Source organism: Lepus europaeus, chromosome 9 (assembly GCF_033115175.1).
Source record: "Lepus europaeus isolate LE1 chromosome 9, mLepTim1.pri, whole genome shotgun sequence".
NCBI classification, from domain to species: Eukaryota; Metazoa; Chordata; class Mammalia; order Lagomorpha; family Leporidae; genus Lepus; species Lepus europaeus.
The window spans coordinates 113,712,242-113,734,152 of NC_084835.1; the positions used below are offsets into that span (position 1 = coordinate 113,712,242).

The window sequence follows — 21,911 nt, forward strand, 5'->3', positions numbered from 1 at the left end:
TATTTTAAATTCTAAATACAAATGTCAGTATCACAAGATTTTATGACTGGTTTGAGCACTAGTATAACATTTTATTCTTATATTTACTATGTGTGCATTTTGACTTTTTTTTTTTTTTTTGTAGCCTGGAATATGGGCTTAACTTTCTCAGCAGAATTTTTAGCATCACATTTAATGTTTGTGTGTTCAACTTTATTTCTTTGACAACTGATATTATATTAATAGATTTAAAATACTAAGTTCTGTTATCTTCCTAAGGATGAAATTTCCTTTTGGATGTCACCTTTTAATACCTCTAGACATTTATAGTAATCCTAGTTTACATACTAAATTTTCAGCCATGTGCTTAATAATTTTTTTATTTGACATTGTTATAGACAGAGAGAGAGACAGAGAGAAAGGTCTTCCTTCCATTGGTTCACCCCTCAATTGGCCACTATGGCTGGTGCTGCATCGATCTGAAGCCAGGAGCCAGGTGCTTCCTCCTGGTCTCCCATGCGGGTGCAGGGCCCAAGCACTTGGGCCATCCCCCACTGCCCTCCCAGGCCATAGCAGAGAGCTGGACTGCAAGAGGAGCAAATGGGACTAGAACCTGGTGCCCATTTGGGATGTCAGCACCGCAAGCGGAGGATTAACCAAGTAAGCCACGGCGCCCCAAATTTTTTGTATTTAAATTTATGGGTGTAGGTATGCAATTTTTTTGTAAGCCACTTAAAAAAACTTGAGAAGTTTTCACTCATTTTGAATTCTTTGAAAAAGTTTATATAGCTTAAGGATAGCTGTAGTTGTGTCACATTTCTTAAACTAAAATATTTCTTAGAAGCATTTCTATTATGTACTCTAAATAATGCTAAAGATTACTGTTTTAGTTGTCTCTTGTTTTTCTTTAGATCATTCTTTTTGCATCTTATTTTCCCACTTGATTTTTGCACTTTATTTTAGCATTTTATTTTTGCACTTTATTTTATTTTCTAGCTTGGTGATTTCATCTTGGATCTCTAAATGATTACAGATTCACAGGAATTGCAAAAAAATAATGTAGTCAGATTCTTAAACACTTCATTCACCTAACCCACTGATCATACTGTATTTAACTCTAGCACAGTATTCGTTACACATCCATGCAATAAAACAGCAACACTATTCTCAATAATATGTTTGCATTTGAGTTCTTAAAACTTAGTTTTATTTTTATAAGATTACCTTAAGCAATTGATGAAATACCTTAAGCAGCTTCCCTCCTCTTCTACAATGTACATGGACAGCACCGTTTCCATGCAACAGAACACACAGGTCCTGGACAGCTCATTAACTTCCAGAAGGAAATGAGCATCATGCTAAGAGTTTGTGATATGTGGCATGACTGATTTTTACTGTTAATATTAACCAAATTACTTTTAGCAAAGTCCTCTTTTACCCCTTTTTCGCATTTAATAGTATGAAGTCTTTGCAAAATCTCAAAAAGATGGGACTTTGATCAGAAGCTCTACTGTTATTTCTGCAGTGATGAGACTGGTATGCAGCACAGTTAGGAGAGCACTGTCTTATTTGGGTAGTGTGGAGGAATGCTAACAGATCTCTTGCTGTCCTTTCAATACATTATTTGTTTGCTGATGTTTGTGATGTTTCACTGCCACATGGGAAGAAACATATGAATTAAAAGTCATTATCCTTACACATGTGATGTTTAGACAATATTCAAGAAGACTAATTAGCCACAAAAATGTCTGGAAATTAACACTAGAAGACAAATGTTCATTGCAATCCTGTACATTGTAATTCTTTGTCTCTCTAAAACACAAGACAAAACCACAACCAAAAACAAAATCAAAACATGGCTTTCAAATAGATAAAGGGAGCAAAATATTGTTATCCTGTTTATTTTTTTCTCAAGAGTGAAAGAAGTAAACTCATCAAATTCAAACTGACACACTTGGCTATCATTGGAAAGCTGTGTGCTGTGTATTGTTCAGGAATAAATCAGAAGTGTGGTTGATAATTCTACTTAACAAAGTAGAGAAGGCTGAGCTACTAAAACTCTAACCTTTGTTTTGACTCTCTGGAGCCAAGAATGATAATTAGCTGCAAAGGAAATGGCTTGTTTTTATTCTTATTTTTTTCTGAGAGTCTAGCACATTTAAGCAATCTCCAATATTTCAAAATAAATTCATAATTTAAAATATCCTAATTACCTTTGAAGATAAAGAGATTCTATTCAAAATGAACAACTTCATACCTTCACTGAAATGCACTGATAAAATTTTAGATTGCTGCTAAATATTTTAGTTTGCCCTCCCCACCTATCCAGAGATTTACATTATAAAAAATGAGCCAGAAAGCTCAGGGAGTTTCATAAATCCTCATATGCAGAGTCATATCTAGAACTAAAAAAACAAAGCAAGTTTTATTATTATCTCAATTGCTTCTGAATATACTTTATAAAACGTGGCTAATCTTGATGTTGAAAGCAATAAGGGAAATGTTGTTTTTGTAGGATGATTTATACATTGTTATGGAAACTAATTGCTTCAAATTGTGTTCCTTCAAGACTCATTAATCTGGTGGCTCTATTAATTTGGGAGCCAATTTGAAAGGCTGCTTTCTTTTCATGAGTTTTAAGGTGTTTTATTAGGTAAATGTTGTTCCAAAGCATCCATTACTTGGGTTATAATTCCTAAATTTACTAAAATAATCTGTATGTTCGAATTATATTTATACACATTTTATATACTTTATTGTAGTCTCTATGAATAAATTATCAAAGAAATCTTGTTAATAAATTTATTAAAATATTCAGCTTCTAGAGTATTAATATTAAATATTACACCTTAACAATGTACATTCATGTATTGCATAACAATGGTGTTGAGTTTTGAGAAATGCATCAGGTGATTTCATCACTGTGTCCACAGAAGGCACTTGCACAGATCCTGATGGCGTATGCTCCTAGACACCTAGGCTACAAGTACTATCATACATACAGTTCACTCTGAATCAAAATCCTCTTTGAAGAGCATAATTATAAATCATTTCTGGATTTGATTAAAAAACAAAACATTTGTTCATTTCCATTTATGCATATTATTGAAAATAATTTTGAAAGAATTCAATAATACACATGTATCCTGTGGGAAACATTCATTTTGATAAATAATATTTCATTAGTGGTAGTTATATACTGTATGGATATTTCTTAATTGACACAGTCACCCACAGTGTTTGTGGACATTCACTCACCACATTACTACCCGTGAACCAACTTTCAAGCAAGATGAGTTCTTATCAACCAGCAAGTCCAGTTGTATATTGATAACAAAATCACTTTCTTGCTTTTTCAAATAACTATTTTTGTTTTGTTTTATTTTTAATTAAAATTTGTTGACCTACCAAAAGGTTATGGGGTATGTGAACATAGTTATTCATAAGCAAAATATCCACATTTTATGCTGCTTGCAAATCCTTACATTTTATAGGACTTGCTTTATTAATTTTCTTTAAATGTATGATAATCTTTAATGTATAAATATTTATATGTAATACTTTTAATATGAATTTTACCACACTTACGGAGTCCTAGGTTTCATGTCTCTATTATATATTTAGACAAAAATATTATTTAACATCAGTTCCCAGAGCAGGACAGAGAGTGAGGCAGAGTAGAATTTTCTTGAACAGGTACCCCAATCGTAAGTACTGACCATTCCATCCGCCCACTAAAGGGTCACTGAATCCTGGAGAGAAGTATTAAACAATTCTAGTGCAGGAAATATGAGAAGTCTATGTGTCAGTATGAGCCCACCCAAGGGACAAAAATCACAGTAATTAAAAAGGAGGAATTTCAATAAAAATGAATTAATAAGCTTAATACTAGTGTAACCACATCTTTGTGTTAAGTAGACCTCTAAGGCTACTTTGAGGCTGAATATAAATATCCAAGGCCAGTCCTTCTCACTAATGTTAGCTTTCTGTCTCCTTGGAGAAGGTGCAGTTGCAGTCTCCTTTATGGTGAAAACATCACTAGGCTTCCTGGGTTACAACTACTTTATGCTTTTCATGCAGGCAGCAACAACCATCACAGACACAAGTGTAGTGAGGGTAAAGGACAAATAATTTCAGTTGGACAAGAGGATTAAGTTCAAAAGATCTTGTACATCATGTTGGTCACAGTTCAGGCCAAAGTATTTTACATTTGAAAAGTGCTGAGAGTAGATTTTAAGTGTTCTCTTCTCCAAAGCAATTTGTGAGCAATATGTGTGGTTTACTCATTTGACAATAAACATCACAAGGTAAACTACAAATATATGAAACTGTTACTGGTCAAATGAAAATTTTAGTCACACTACTGTGTACTACAGAGGTAAGAGTGACAGAGCCTGGCCGGCACTGCGGCTCAACAGGCTAATCCTCCACCTTGCAGCGCCAGCACACCGGGTTCTAGTCCCGGTTGGGGTGCCGGATTCTATCCTGGTTGCCCCTCTTCCAGGCCAGCTCTCTGCTATGGCCCGGGAAGGCAATGGAGGATGGCCCAAGTCCTTGGGCCCTGCACCCGCATGGGAGACCAGGAGAAGCACCTGGCTCCTGACTTTGGATCGGCGCGATGCAGCCATTGGAGGGTGAACCAATGGCAAAAAGGAAGACCTTTCTCTCTGTCTCTCTCTCTCTCACTATCCACTCTGCCTGTCCAAAAAAAAAAAAAAAAAAAGTGACAGAGTGGGAACTTCAGTTTGAGATTTTTTTTTTTCTTTTTTGAGTTGAAAGTGACAAAATACACAGTTTTTGGGACAGGGAATCTTAAAATAAGCTGAACTACACCAAGTCTGTTATCCTGGGCAAAACTTTGTCTTTAGTTTTGGTATTGAGGGGCTTTCTATGTCTTAAACAAATATTTTCTAAGTTGCATGCTTCCCATGCTTTATTGTGCCCCACTCTTATCAACTTAAAAGGCTCCAAGAAACAAAGACTCTCATTTCTCTTCATCTCTGTCCTTTTCTCATTCTGCAATGCAAAGGTGGCTAAGTGTTGCTTCCCCTTGTTGCAACCACTCCTGTTCCCTGCTCGGGTCTTAGGAAGTAGAAACTAACTCTGGGTTTATCATGGCTAAGTCAAGAATTTACTGTCTTTGGCATGCCTATTTCACAATTTGTGCTCTGATAATACAGTCTTTACTTTATTGATTATTCGTTATTTTTACCAATTCTTTCTGAAAAATTTTAAGTTGAATGTTAACAATATTATACTTAGAAGCATCATTCACTTTTGCAATTCAGAAAATGGTAAATTTCGTCAAGTAGATTTTACAACTCCTTTGAAATTATTTTAATACAAAAATTTACAAAAAAACACATTAAATAGTTATGGTTTCTGCATAAAGAAAATATCAATTACATGCATTAAGTTTTGTTACCTTTCAAAACATGCAATTATGCTTACTCCATTAGTGTTAATGTTTGCACATTAGTGTCTCACTTTTCTATCATGTTGGAAATCTTCAGTGGCACTTTAGGAAGTGTACATTGACATGAGATGCTGGGTTTTAATTTTACTTGAAGAAAATCTGTCCAGTGCATTTCAAACCAGAAATTCAAGGCTAAGCCAATCTTATTCTATAATGATCTATAAAAACACATAACAGTTGCAAATGACATTCTTGTAGATGTGATAGACCTAGTGGCCTGACTCATAAAAGGAAATATCTCAGCATACAATGAAGAAAGCAGCTATGATAATGTGATCTACACTGGTGGCACTCCAATGACTGACTACTGAACTAAATTCATAAACCATAGTTTATGGCCAAGGGTAAGGGTTTGGCTTCCTCTGGATTTGAGTTTATTCATCTTTCAAACGTAAACAGGATTGAGACAGACATGTAAAATTTGGTAGTGACACCTACAAGTTCCCCAAACCATATTTGATTATGTCTAGCCTTTTTCCTTAGGGAATAGATGATAAAAATGGGGCTATTCCATATCATGGTCTGGGTTTGAATATATTTCAGAGAGAAAGCATCAATCAAAATGACTTTATTTTGATTTTTTTTTCATTAAAATTGTACAGCAGGAGGTGTTTAACAAGGGTAATACCCCAGTTTTGGTACATGCATTCAATAACAACATGTGATTTTTCAAGTCCTAGCTCTGCTTTTACCTCCAGCTTGCTGCTAACATACACCCCGGAGGAAACAAGTTATAGCTCCTTTCCACCCAAGTGAAAAACTAAGACTGAAATCCTGGCTCCTGGCTTTAGCCTGGCCCAACTCAGGCTGTTGAGGTTAGCACGTAGATGGAAGATCCCTTTACCTGTCTGTGTGTCTCTCTCCCCGCCCTCCAAATTTCAAATTAAGTTAAACCAAGTAAAATGTAGAAATAATTGTTTCAGATTAGAGAAACAAACAAACAAAAAAGCTGTTTTATATATTGTTTTTAATTGTGTAAATAATTAAAGAATATCTAGACTTTATGATTAGTGTGGCATTCTTGGAAAGAAAATGCAAATTATAATCCTAGTGAAGTAGTTTATAGAACTGCATGCTGTTGAGAAAAATACATAAGCTTTTTGAAGCATTGTGTTCACAATAGCTAAACTATTAAAGAGTTTACTATTTCAGAGTTTCTTTTCTTCATTTAAACTTTTAGCCAGGCATAAGAAAATTAATTCTATATCATTACATCCAAGATACATTTCTATTTTTTGGCAGAGTTTACTCATTGATATTCTTTCAGAGTACATTGTGTCAAATGTTAGTATTTGAGTTTCTTTTAGAGACAATCCCTTTGTAGAGATTGATCTTTCAATTTTTATTGTCAAAAGTGTTCCCATTATTACAGACATATTACTTTACTTTAAATCAAAATTCAAATCATATATTCAATCACTATGTGGATCCAATGGACATTTCTATAAGTATGATACATTATGTAAATCTAGTGCTGTGATACTTTTCATGTCCTTGCACTTTGACAAGATACTTCAGTTGGATTTGTGATGATGTTCATCATCCAAGGGATTATCCTATCATCGCTTCTAGTTTTTTCCAAATGTTCTTTTAGAAAGACTTTTTAAAAACTTGTGTGATTGGGGCTGGCATTGTGGCATAGCAGCTTAAGCTGTAGCCTTCAACACTGGCATCCCTATGGAAACCAGTTCGAGTCTGAACTGTTCTGCTTCAGAACCAGCTCCCTGCTAATGAGCCTGGGAAAGTAGCAGTGGATGGCACAAGTCCTTGGACCCTTGCACCACACGGGACACCTGGAAGAAGCCTCTGGCTCTTGGCTTTGGCCTGGCTAGTCCCTGGCTCTTGTGGCCAATAGGAGAGTCAATCAGCAGATGGGAGACCTCTCTCTCTCTCTCTCTCTCTTTAACACTGAAGACCCCTCACCCTTCTTTAACACTGCCTTTCATGGAAAGCCAAGCACTGTGGCAACAAATGACCTACATGAAAGATCTCTGCGAGTGAGATCCTGGTGGAAAGAAGGGGCCATAAAAGAAGAAGGTACCTTTCTCTGAAGGGAGGAGTGAACGTCCAATTTGATTATGGCCTTGTCTAAATAAGGTCAGAGTTTGTGGACTCAAGAGGCTTCCATAGCATTGGCAGCCAATGACAAGAGCCTAGGGTGATTACTGATGTCATAAATAAGAGTGTCAATTGTTAAATCAACAACAGGAGTCACTGTGCACTTGCTCCACATGTAAGACTTGTCCTTAATGTGTTGTACTATGAGAATTAACAGTAAAACTTGTCTTCAAACAGTGCTTTATACTATGTGTGTCTGTGTGGGTGCAAACTGTTGAAATCTTTATTTAGTATAGAGTTGATCTTCTGTATATAAAGATAATTAAAAATGAATATTAAAGAAGAATGGGATGGGAGAAGGAATAGGAGGTGGGATGGTTTGGGGGTGGGAGGACAGGTAAGGGAGGAATAACCGCTACAATCCAAAAGTTGTACTTATGAAATTTATATTTATTAAATAAAAGCTTTCTAACAAAAAAAGAAAAACAAACACTGCCTTTCAAAAAAACTTTAAAAATAAAAGAAGAAACTTGTGTGATTAATAGCATAGACAGATGATACAAATGAAATTGATCTTCACCATTGCATCATTTTTCTACCTTTTCTTGTTTGTGCTGCTCAAAGTATTATGTGAACTTTTAAAAAGACTGAAGAGATAATTGGCACACTATCATTTTAGTCTGATTTTAGCTTTCATTGAAAACAATTGAAAGTTCAGAGCTTCTCTTATTTTCTTATTTCCATAATAACAGAGAAAAAATAATTAACAGTAGACAATGGTTCAATTTTTGAGGATTGGAAGATGAATATCAAAAGGATAAATCAAGAATGTGGACTACAGAGGATGGTAAAATTGATCATGTGAGCAAAATTTCAGGCTATGAGAATGAAAATATAACAAGTGAATTTTCCCAAATCAAGAATCAGAGAGTGAATGATATAAATTGATAGATAAAAGAAACAAGTCATGCAACAGGACAACCATTATCTCAACGCGTTTTATAATAGGAATATGTACATTTCTGTTTAACTAAATATAAATTGGATGTTTTATCATCTTTATGATTTTACAACAAATATACTTTATAAATTGAACATTGCTAAAGATAGCGAGTATCCAAATGTTGCTGGAAGGAAAGGGATGGGTTAAAGTATTTTTATAGAAGGGCGGATGTTGTGGCACAGCAGGTTAAGTCACCACTTGGGATACCAGTATCCAGTATGTAAGTGCCTGATTTTAGCCATGGATGCTCCATTTCTGATGCAGATTCTTACAAAGGCACATTGGGAGGCACTAGATGATGCCACAAATTCTTGAGTTCCTACAATCTATGTGGGTGACCTGGATGAAGTTCCTGGCTGCTAGCTTCATCCTGATCTATACCTGGCTCTTGCAGGTGATTGAGAAGTGAACCAAGAGATGGAAGAGGTCTATCTCTCTCCCTGATTCTCTCTCTTTCTCTGTTGCCGTGCTTTTTAAATAAGTAAATATAAATGCACATTTAAAAATGAAAAATATCAATTGTGAGCTGAAATTGATCACTTGGACTAGTGAGATGGCATTGGTACATGCCATCTTGATGGAATTGTGTTGGAATCCCCTGGCACATTTCTAACTCCACCATTTGCGGCCAGTCCGATTGAGCATGTTCCAAATTGTTCATCTCCTCCCTCTCTTTTTCCTCTCTTAGATTTAACAGGGATCACTTTCCAGTTAAAATTTAAACACCTAAGAAAAATTGTGTGTTAATTACTGAGTTCAACCAATAGTACTAGAACAACAACAACAACAACAAATACTAAAAAGGATAAAGTATTACATTGTACCTCTAAAGTCAGGACAGGAGCTGATCAGTTCATTGTTGCTTATAGTGTCCATTTCACTTAACAGGTTTCCCCTTTGGCGCTCAGTTGTCACCGATCAGGGAAAACAACTAGTGCCATCGCACTAGTCCAAGTGATCAATTTCAGCTCACAATTGATAGCTCTGATAGGTCTAAGAGTCAAAGAGATCACACAAACAAGACAAGTATCTGCTAATACTAACTGATAGAATCAAAAAGGGAGAGAAAGATCCAACATGGGAAGTGGGATACACAGCAGACTCATAGAATGGCAGATGTCCTAAACAACACTCTGGCCTCAGAATCAGCCCTCAAGGCATTCAGATCTGGCTGAAGAGCCCATGGGAATATGGCAGGCATGGAAAGCCAAGATATCATGGAAAAAAAAAAAGACCTAAATGAATGATCTCTGTGAGTGAGATCCCAGTGGAAAGAACGGGGCCATCAAAGAAGGAGGTACCCTTCTCCGAAGGGAGGAGAGAACCTCCACTTTGACTATGACCCTATCGGAATAAGATCAAAGTCAGCGAACTCTAAAGGCTTCCATAGCCCTGGCAACTCATGACTAGAGCCTAGGGAGATTACTGACGCCATGAACAGGAGTGTCAAATTGTTAAGTCAGCAACAGGAGTCACTGTGTACTTACACCCCATGTGGGATCTGTCCCTAATGTGTCATCTAAAGCCAAGTGATGCTATGACTGGTACTGAAACAGTATTTTTATACTTTGCGTTTCTGTGTGGGCACAGACTGATGAGGTCTTTTCTAATTATATACTTCTGTATATAAAGAGAATTGGAAATGAAAAAAAAAAAACAACCTGGTGTTAAAATGGAAATGGCATAGAAAATTAATTAATTTGAAAAAAAAATTATGTAGGATCTCTGTCTTTAATGTGCTGTACATTGCTATTTAATGCTATAATTAGTAATCCAATGGTAGTTTTTTCACTTGATGTTGCTATATGGGCAAAATGTTGAAATCTTTACCTAATATATACTAAACTGATCTTCTGTATACAAAGAGAATTGAAAATGAATCTTTACATGAATGGAAGGGGAGAGGGAGCGGGAGGGGGGAGGGTTGCGGGCAGGAGGGAAGCTATGGGAGGGGGGAAGCCATTGTAACCCATGAGCTATATTTTGGAAATTTATATTCATTAAATAAAAGTTTAATAAAAAAATGAAAAATAAAAAGTTCTTAAATGATTGATTATTCTACTTGATGTCTATGATTTTACACCATATATATAATAATTTTGAATTTCTATAATCACAAAGATAGCCATTTCATTTTTTGAAAAAGATGTAATCAACAATTATTTATTGTCTTTGAACATCCACGTTTGGAACATGAATCCATTTTATTTTAACTTGTCATTCCCTTCCATGCAAAGATTGTTCCTTTGCCTCCCTTCTCCTAGAGCATGTACTTTAAGAAAACTGACCGCTGCAAGTTCTTTCTCTGACTGCTTGTAATATAGATACATCTTCAACCAATCTTTCCATTTTTACAACCCAGGACTGTCTTTCTCAAAATCCTAGGAGCTACCCTTGGAAGCACAATCATCAAGAATCGTAGGTGCCAGTCCCTGTGGATTACAGGAGCCTAACTCCAATAGTCAGCAGTTATTTAAAACACAGATTTCTTTTTACAGATTTGTGTATGTATTTGAAAGGCAGAGTAACAGAAAAATAAGTGGCGAGAGAGAGCGAGAGAGAGAGTGAGAGAGAGAATCTTCAACCCCCTGATTCATTTCTCAAATATCAGCAACAGCTAGAGCTGAAACCAGGAGCCAGAGACTCCATCCCTATCACCCACATGGGTAGCAGAGACCTAAGTGTTGCCTCCCAGGCACACTAGCAGGAAGCTGGATTGGAAGTAGAGTAGCTGGGGCTGAAATCAGAACACCAATATGGGATACCAAGGCAGTAAGTGGCGGCTAAACCCACTGCAACTCAACACCGGCTCCCAAAACACAGATACCAAAATCACATTTACCTTTTCTCTACTGTTGCATCCCCCAGCATTTTCTCACAGTTTTATCCAGCATCTAAAGCTCTCCAGCCTTTTGTTTGAATAGAGTTGAGTGCATCTCTCTCCTCTATCAGTTGTCTTGATGCCATCCCCTTGGCTGCTCTTAGTAAGTGTCCAGTGCAATTTCTTTCCACATATTTTCATATGTTGTTCTGCACTCTCATTTCATCCACATAGATTTCTTTTAATTATTTGATCAATGACATGGTTTGTAAAGAGTAAATTTGATCATTTGGTAAACTATCAAAAGTTTTCTCTATAATAGTGACAAATCTACTCACACTTCCTCAATCAAAAACGATCTCCATGCATGTCTGTGTCAACAGTTACCTCGTTTACTTCCTGTCTCAACAGTAACACTTCTTCAGTCTCTTTTGAAGTCTTTTTTTCCTTTCTTTGCTAATCCATAAATATTATGGGACTTATGGTTGCATCTCATTTTCTTCTATATTCTCATTTATTTTTCCTTCCTTCCTGGGTGACATCCTTTCTTAGCTATAAATAATCCAGTAAACCTCAAATATCTTTTTAATGGGAATGTTTGTGTGCATCCCTGGTCTATAATCAGCAAATAAAGCAGGTAATAACTCTTTCATTGAGAGACACTTTCTTTATTTGCTTTCTAGGTTACTGCACTCTCTTGGGTTTCTACTTACAATATTTTTCTAGTGCTTTCTCATTTCCCCATGTACTTGATATTGAAGTTTCCAGGCCACAGTCTTCAGACACATCATTCTCTGTCCACACTCACTTCCTAGGATCCCCCATCATACCAATGGCTTTTAAATATAAAATGTAAGGCTGAAAAATTCCAACACCTGTGTCCAATATGGGCTTTTCCTGTGAAATCCATGTTCATGCCAAAGGTCTACAGAGCATGTCCAGGTGGAAATTACTGAGTTTTAAACATTGTATGAAAATCACTAAAAATAATGTTTTACCTGATGGTATGACTCTGGTTAGGATGCCAAATTAAAAGAATACATATGAAAGAGATGTTTTTGATCAAAAAATTGTTTCTACCCTTATTAAAATGGCTCATTTTATCCATAATAAGGTTTAAATTTCTAAGTAGTAAAAGATTATGACAGAGAATCACAGAAACAAAATATTCCTTGATTTCCCACAGCACATCATATTCATTTATTCAATTAAATATTATTGAGAACTTCCCTGTATAGTATCAAAATATGTCAACAAAATCTTACAATCCAGAAAGTATGCAAAATAATACACAGGAACTGTAAAATGGTAATATATAGTCAATATAAGATGAAAGAGAGAGAGAGAGAGAGAGAGAGAGAGAGAGAGAATGGAGAGTAATGGTTATGTGCCTGAATGCTGATATCAGCTCCTGGGTTAAAACAATTATATGGACTTGAGTTTCTTCTATTTACTTGAGACTTGTAATGTGCAATCAAATGGGTTAATGCTTGAACAATGTTTGGGGTATTTTAAGTATTATATTTGCTTTAAATTATGATGATTTGTTATCCAATTCAAACTCCAAACTCCCTATACCTGTTCTACCCACTGAAACATCTAGTAATTAATATTATATGTTCAATTTGTTTTTTTTTCCCAAATTTCCAAATATGTGGAAGAAAACACATTTTTTGTCTCTCTGTATCTAGCTTATTTTACCTAATAGGATGCCTTCCATTCCATTAAATTTGCTGTAAATACAAGATTTCATTATTTCTTGTGGCTGAATAGCATTGTTATAGTGTGTTTATGTGTGTGTGTGTGTGTACAAGTGGGACACACTCCATGTGGTTGAGTCCTATATAGGCTATTGTAGATACTGTTGTCAGTGAATATAGTGGAGTAAGCATTCATTGATATACTTTATGTAACGTTTAATTCACTTTTGCAACATAATAAAATTTTCAATAGGTATTTCAGAAATAAAGGTTAATCTGAAGAAAACTGTACATTAGAAAGCACAAGTAATGTTTTGAAATGAAAGCACCTTAGAATGTTAACAAGAAGAGAATTTTTTAAAAAAAAGATAAAATTGTGAACTTATGACCAGATCAATAAAAATGTTAAATAACATATTACTGAGTTTTCCACTAATACTTGCTGATATTAGGAAAATGGCGAAGTCTCTGAGAACATATGTCAGAGAACTGTACACTAAGAAATTTTGTCTACTCTGCATTTACTAATTAATTCACCTATGCTTTGTACTCAAAGCCTCCTCTGAGAATGATGTCACTGAACGTCAGCAATGAGTAGAACACATTCATTCTCAAAATAGGTTATTATTCCTCAATGCTATAAATATACCAATATTTGAGTTGTAATTTATCATCCAGGATCTATGAAAAGAATGAAATTTGCTCAGGCATTCAAGATATGAAATGGACTCTGAAGTGACCCCAAAAGAAGTCAGTTCTTCTAGCAATGTATGTGTCTGTCTTTTCAGTGGAATAGTTATTATGAACATTTTATCCATAATCATTATTAAAAGAAACAGTATGGAGTTAGGATAGAAAGTCCATTATAGTTAATAGAGACAAGTAGCTTACTCTTGGAAATACTTATTACACACATCTTGTACTATGTCCAGACCTCAGTTCCCTCATTTTATAAAATTTTGCTCTTTTCCCAAATCTTCTGTCCAGTAAATTAAGCCCAACTGAGAACACTGAATATATAATTTTATTCAGTAATTATATTTACTACCCGGAGCATTTATAGAACTCTATATAGAAAATGAAATAAACTATTTTTTAAAATTTTGTTATTTATTTGACAGAGTTAGACAATGAGAGAGAGAGACAGAAAGAAATAGAAAACTTGAAGTTTGCATGTTACTAAATAAAAAAGAAATTTATATTATTATACTCAATTCACAGCTTAAAAATATTTTATGTATATTTAGAATAGTGCATATTTCCAATATTTCAAAATACAATGAATAAATAAAAATATTATATGTAATGGATTATATAGTATTCATATATAATATGTGAAGTATATTATATAGGATAATTATTATCGTATAATAGAATACATTGACTATTTTATTGACTGACTTACATAAATTACACAATACACAAATATTATATGGTATGATATCTGTGAATACATATGACATATATCCATAACAATACATAGAAATACGATGCACTGCTTCAATTTCAGTAATTATGATAGATTCTTACCTGACCAGGGTCTGCATTTTCACAAACGTAAGTCTCATAGTATTGAGACAACTCAGGAGCATGATCATTGATATTCAGAATTTGCACATATACGGGGACTGAAGAGATCTGCTGTACATTGTCTGCAAATTAAAGATAGAAACAGAAATAAAAGACTGTGATGCTGCTGTAGAAAAGTGTCGTGAAAATAATGAAAAGCTATGCCATATATTTGAACGTTGCTCTAAAAAAGCCAAGGACAGGATTTCTATATGATTCACATATTTTTACTAAAAAAAAAAGTTGTTTATTTTAAAGGCAGAGTGATAAAGAGGGAGAGATAGAAGGACAGACAGAGGAAGAGAAAGAGAGAAATAGACACAGAGAATCATATATTCTCACTATTGGTTCACTCCCTAAATGATTGAAATGACTAGGGCTGGTCCAGGTTGAAAACAGGAGCCAAGAACTCCATCCTGGTCTCTGAGATGAGTGGCAGGGACACAACTATTTGGGCCATCATCTAATGCTTTCCCAATTTCACTAATAGGGAGCTGAATCTGAAGCAGAATGGCTTGGACTCAAAATAGTGCTCAAATATGGATGCCAGCATTGCAAGTGGCTGCAGCACTCCACCAACCCCATGATTTACATATTTATCCATGATATATCTTATACAAATTCTGCATGCAACATATTCATCTCAAAAAAATATTTATTGATGGGGCCGGTGTTTTGGCGAAGCAGGTTAAAGCCCTGGCCTGAGGCGCCGGCATCCCATATGGGCATTGGTTCCAGTCTCGGCTGCTCTTCTTCCGATCCAGCTCTCTGCTATGGCCTGGGAAAGCAGTAGAAGATGGCCCAAGTCCTTGGGCCCCTGCACACACCTGGGAGACCTGGAAGGAGCTCCTGGCTCCTGGCTTTGGATCGGCGCAGCTCCGGCCGTTGTGGTCACCTGAGGAGTGAACCAGTGGATGGAAGACCTCTCTCTGTCTCTACCTCTCTCTGTAGCTCTTTCCAAAAAAAAAGTAAAATAAATCTTTAAAAACATATTTATTGAGTAACTCTGCCATGCACTGTAGGTAGGAATGAAAAAAAAAAAAAGATAATCTGTTATACAGAGATCTTGCTAAAGATAAAGTACGCAATTATCTGCATTAACTCGCTTAATATTTAATATATGCATTATTAATCTTAACAAATTTACTTGAAAAAAATGAGAAACTTATTTTTTCAGCTCAAAGTGGAAATGGCAGTTTATAACGATTACTATTGGTATTCTGAGCCAATGAAGTTTAGAGATTGTAGCTTTTACAAAGAAAACTGAGTACGGATTAATGATATAAGCAAATTCAAAATAAAGTACTTCAATAAAGCCTAGATGAAATTATCTGAATGGTCACAAAATCCAGAAACCGTAGACACAGAAAATTATGCTTAAATACATCTTTTAAAGGCAAGAATAACACAAAACAATCATCAGACAAAACACTCATCACAAAGCAACAATCTGTGAAAATATTTGCCATCACATCATGAAATATTAGTATTTCTTATTTTAAAATCTCTACAATTGATACGGAAAAGACATTTCAGGAAGAAAATTGCAAAGTAGAAAGTCACAGAGGAGAAAATCAAAAAGACCTGTACTACAGTGGTTCAGCCTTTTCTCTGCCGGTGTTACAGTTTGCCTGATTCTTTGTCGAGGGGTGGGGTTGTCCTGTGCCTGGCTTGAGGCCAAGTTCAGCCCCTGGGCTCAGCTCACTGCTTGCGGGTGGACACTGCACCCCAGTGTATGGACCAGAGCAGTCTTCAGACATTGTCAGATGGACACCCGTGTTTCTTTTGATTCCTATGTTGTTAATGGGAAAGTATTATTTTTCTAATTGCAGTTTTTAAGGGCAAATACAGATTAAAATTAGGATGCTTAATTCTGTCTCTTCAAGATAAAGGAACCTACTTTCCCTCCTTTTTCTTTAAGCATTTATGTTAGAAAATTTGTAATTATAAGTGCTATGTCCTTTTAGAGTGGAGATAAATTCTTAAGAACCCAATGAGCCTCTTGACCACTCTACAGCCCATGTTTGTCATTCTGCATGATTGGGGACCCTCCCTGTGACAGGTGATCATTCGCAAATGGAGCTCCTTTGAAACCCAGCTGCTCTGCAGGTAAAGAGAATAATTTCAGCAAAGCCCTTGTGCCAACCATAAAGGTGTATGTTGTCAAAGTGATATGAAATGTTCAGTTTTCCATTAGATAAAGTCAACTGGCAAATTCAGGTGGTCATTCTAATCATCCAATGAATTCTGGATGAATTATTTGTAACAAGTCATGCTAAATCCTGTTCTGTGAATTCTAGGTGTTTTTCCTGATAACATGAAGATAATGGAATGTATCTCTTAGTTTTTTTGTTTTTTTTTTTTTTTTTTTTTTTACTTTGGCTTTCTTTTAGGAAATCCTCTACTTGTATAACATCTTGGTTTAATGAAACTATTTCTTGGGCCGGCACCATGGCTCACGTGATTAATCCTCCGCCTGCAGCACCGGCATTCCATATGGGCACCGAGTTCTAGTCTGGATTGTTCCTCTTCCAGTCCAGCTTTCTGCTGTGACCTGGGAGGGCAGTAGAGGATGGCCCAAGTGCTTGGGCACCTGCTCCCACATGGGAGACCAGGAGGAGGCACCTGGCTCCTGGCTTTGGATCAGTGCAGCGCTAGCCGTAGTGGCCATTAGGTGGTGAACAAACGGAAGGAAGACCTTTCTCTCAGTCTCTCTCACTGTCTATAACTCCACCTGTCAAATAAATTAAAAAAATAAAAACAAAAAAAAAAGAAACTATTTCCTTACATTACGCCCATTGACGTTATCTGGGTAGGAGTGAGATTTTCTAATTATTTTCCCCCAATAATTGACTGTTGAAATTAATGGAAATTGCAATATCCAATTAATGAAAAATGAAACTTAAGTTTATTACACACACAAAACCCAATCCATGGCCTTTAAGAAATAAAGGAACTTAGGAATTTTTATTTTGAGAAGATCCTTGTTGTATTACATTTAGGATTAAAATATATAAATAAATAAGTAAAAAGTTAAAAGATATTTCTATAGGCAAACATTTGGTGCATTTAAGATTCTGCATAGGATGCCCATAGTCCATCTTGGAATACATGAGATGCCAATTAATATGCCAGCTTCCTGCGCGTGTGCACTCTGGAGGTAGCAGGTGATGGTTCAAGAACTTGGGTCCCTGCCCCACATGGGAAACCCAGCTTGGCTTTTGGTTTCCTAGCCTCAATGTTGTTTAGCTCTGGCTGCCACATGCATTTGGAAGAGTGTACAAGCTGGATGAAGGTCTGTGTCTCCTCTATATCTGCCTTTCAATTAAACGAAGATAATGTTTCAAAAAGAAAATGATATTTCTAAAAATTTCAAGGCTAGAATTATTCAGAAACTAACTCCCATTCACATTTGCTATGCTATAAACACATGATGTAGCATCACAGAACATCTTTTTTCATAAATAAGTTCATTATAAAACTTATATTCAGATGTGAATACACCGAAGGAAAATAAATATGACATTCATCTAAACTGTTTATCATTTATCTTAAAAAATGTTTAAAGTTGAGTTCAACCTGTGCTTTTAGAATGGCTGTGTACAACATGCATAGATCTTCACAGCTTCAATTTAATTAGTGGTTTTGTTCATTTCGCTGGCAAACTGATAAATAGCTTGGCTCTTAGCTTGGGAAGCTTTCCAGGAAAGACACTACTAAGCACAATGAACTTCATTTGCTGGAAAAACAAATGTTAAAAAGGAACATCTCTTTCCTGTAATCAGCTTACTTGTGCTGCAAACTTTTCACAATGCTTACCAAATGCAGCTAGAGTTTTTATAAATTTTATATGATACTCTGTTTCTCCCTGGTGAAGAGATTTATTAATATTAACTCTTTGCATATACCATTGAAGATCAAATGGTCAAACTTACTCTTTCTTGCATTCATATCATAGTATTAATAAAGTGGTACCCATATTTCTCCCTAAATAGTTCTAAAATGGGCTTAATCATATAGCTATTATTTAAATTTTGAGAAAAGTAAATGAAAATGTGTTACCCAATGCAACAAAAGTATTTTCAGACAAGTTTTCCCTCAAAAGGAAGAAGAAAGAGAAATCCTAAATGTGTCATTGAAATCATGTTAAGTCAGCATTATGTTTGTGGGTGTCTGAAAATATTTATATTACTATATATTGTCTGTAAACCTCATTTCCCATTTTCTAACTTCTCTGCCCTCCTATAAAATTATTATTACAATATAAAAATCTTTCACTACATAAAATGTGTTTTTTTGTGGTTTCTTTCTAACAAAATTGATTATGTGAGAGTACTTCAAAAATTCATGGAAAAATTGGGGCTAGCACTGTGGCATTGAGGATTAACCTGCCTTCTGCAGAGCCGGCATCCCATAAGGGTGCTGGTTCAAGATCCAACTCCTCCACTTCCAATGCAGATCCCTGCAAATACACTTGGGAAAGCATCAGAGGTTGAACTCAGGGCTTAAGCTCCTGGCTCCTGGCTTTAGAACAGTTCAGCTCCTGCTGTTGCAGCCATTTGGGAATGAAACAGCAGATGGAAGATTTATATTCATTCTCTCTCTCTCTCTCTCTCCCCCTATCTCTTTCTCCTCCTCTTCCTCCTCCTCTCCTTGTAAATATTTTTTTTAATTTATGGAAAATTGAATTAAAATATAAATTTATTTTGGTACAAATTTTTTAAAAGAATCCATTCATGGTTTTTACTTAAACATTTTCCATGAACTTTTTGAAGATCCCTAGTACAACATTAGGAGCAGATCATCATGAATGTACGGTTCCTATACATTCTTTAATGCCTTAATCACTTAATTATTAAATAATGATTAGGTTATAATGATAAAATTATATGTAATCTAAAAATACCCAGTCTGGGCCAGTGTTGTGGTACAGTAGATTAACTTTGGCATCTCCTACTGGAGCACAGTTGGGAAGTATCAGCTGATGTGCTTCTGTTAATGTGTTAATGTGTCTTCCTATTAATTAACAGCTTCCTATCATAGTGCCTAGGAAGGAAGTAGAGGATGGCCAAGTACTCAGGAAGGACCCTGCCACCCACGTGGGAGAATGGAATGGAGTTCCTGACGCTTGGCATTGAGCTTCAACCAGACCTAAATGTTTATGACGATTTGGGGAGTGAAGCAGGGGTTAGAGGATCTTTCATTCTGTTTCTCCCTCTCTGTCACTCTGCCTGTCACATAAAGAAATCTTTCAAAGAATATTCAATTTATAGCCACTTCGACCCTTATTATCATTTATATAAGGTTATATTATAGTGGATAAAACCAGTGCCTGTGATACTGGCATCTCATATGGGTCCCAGCTGCTCCACTGCCAATCCAGTTCCCTGTTAGTGGCCTGGGAAAAACAGTAGTGGACTGCCCAAGTAAGTGCTTGACCCTGCCAAACACATAGAAGACCCAGATGAAGCTCTTGCTCCCAGCCTCAGCCTGGTCTAACCCCAGAAATCATGGGCATCTGGGGGGTGAATCAGCAGATGGAAGATCTCTCTGCCATCCAAATAAATAAATAAATCATTTGTCTTTTTCGCATTTTTTGTCTTCTTTTATTTGAGTTACCTAATACAATGTTCTATAATGCACAAGTTTTATATTTAAAATTTTACTAAAAACTTTGAGACTTTTGCTCTAAAAGATTAACTCCAACTATCAACTATAAAACTGTGTGATATATGTGTTTGAAATTTTATGTATGTATATAATATATACTCTTATTAAATATTTTGCTTCCATTAAATTCACTTCAGTGCTCTTTACTCAACTTTTTTCAAGGGAGTTGAAATAATTTCAAATTACCTTCTTATTATTTTTCATTTTTCCATTTTTTGTCCACTTTATTACAGAATACTTTGGAGTTGACAAAACAAAATTTGTGAAGTAGTAATACATAAAGTTCCCGTGTACCACTCGCCCCATTTCCTCTGCTAACGTCTCATATGAGCATCTTGGTTACCATTTATAAACCACAACCACCTTCCCCTATATTTCTCATCCAGATTCTTTCCCTTCCTCCCATTCCTTTCAACTTCCAGGGATATATATTCCATGTTCAGATGTTTTTTTTTGGTTGTTCTGTGTTTGTTGTTGTTTGTTTCGTTTTGCTTTTACGACTTTATTTATTTATTTGAGAAGTAGTTATAAACACAGAGAGAGAGACAGAGAGAAACATCTTCCATCCACTAATTCACTCCTAAAATGGCTACAATGGCCAGCAGTGAGCCAATCTGAAGCTAAGAGCCAGGAGCTTTTTCCTGGTCCCCGATGTGGGTTCAGGTGCCCAACTACTTGGGCCATCTTCTCTTCCAGGCTATAAGCAGAGAGCTGGATCATAAGAGGAACAGCCAGGACATGAACTGGTGCCCATATGGGATGCTGACAACACAGGCAGAGGCTTAGCCCACTAAACCACAGTGCTGGCCCCAGTTGTCGTTGTTTTTATTAATTTTAATTTACACATGTGAGGGAGAATATGCTGAAATTGTCTTTGCGTTGGCTTATTTTGCTCAACGTGACATCCTCCAGTTCCATAAATTTTGCTGCTAATGACAGGATTCCATTCTTTTTTAATAACTGAATAGTATTTCAACATGAATTTGTAATATATTACCCTTCATCTGATGATGGACACTAAGGTTGATTCCATAATTTGCTGCAATTGATATGGAGAACCAGGTATCTCCTGGATAAAGTAAGTTCATGTCTTTTGAGTATATACCCAATAGCAGGATTGATGGATCATATGACAGTACCAGTTCCAGGATTTCAGGAAATCTCCCTTACTGTTTTCCACAATGGCTACACTAATTGATATTCCCGCCAACAGCATATAAGAGTTCCTTTTTCTCCACATCTTTAGCAGTATTTGTTAATCTTTTTCCTTTTTATAACATCCATTGTATAGGGATGAGGTGATTTCTCATTGTAGTTTTGATTTGTAAAATCCCACCCCAGGCAATCAGGGAGCCCTGAGTGTGTGGAGCCACCCCCAGAGATTGCCCAGAGACCCAGCCACAGCCTGCAGCCTCCCATTTAGCCACAGTGTTTCCACAGTGGCAGCACAAAAGTTTCCCACAGTCCCGGGGTGCTAAGGATCCACTCTGCCCTGCCAACCTCTGCCATGCACAGAGAGGTGGAGACACTCACAGAGCCAGCTGCCTGTGGGTGTCCTGCCTAGACAATTAAAGTGCCAGAGCCCGTGATGTGTTGGGAGGCTGGGGGCATCTCACAGTCCTACCTGGGTGCCAG

The 21,911-nt window shown here is 36.2% G+C and overlaps 1 protein-coding gene across 1 annotated transcript in view; it reads right to left on the bottom strand.

Annotated features, from left to right (window-relative positions):
* Positions 1 to 21,911, bottom strand: part of CDH19 (cadherin 19) — a 66,557-nt gene that overhangs the window by 11,837 nt on the left and 32,809 nt on the right. The window contains exon 8 of the mRNA XM_062200304.1: positions 14,568 to 14,689. Coding sequence (XP_062056288.1) covers positions 14,568 to 14,689 — 122 coding nt within the window. The remainder of the gene's footprint in view (positions 1 to 14,567; positions 14,690 to 21,911) is intronic.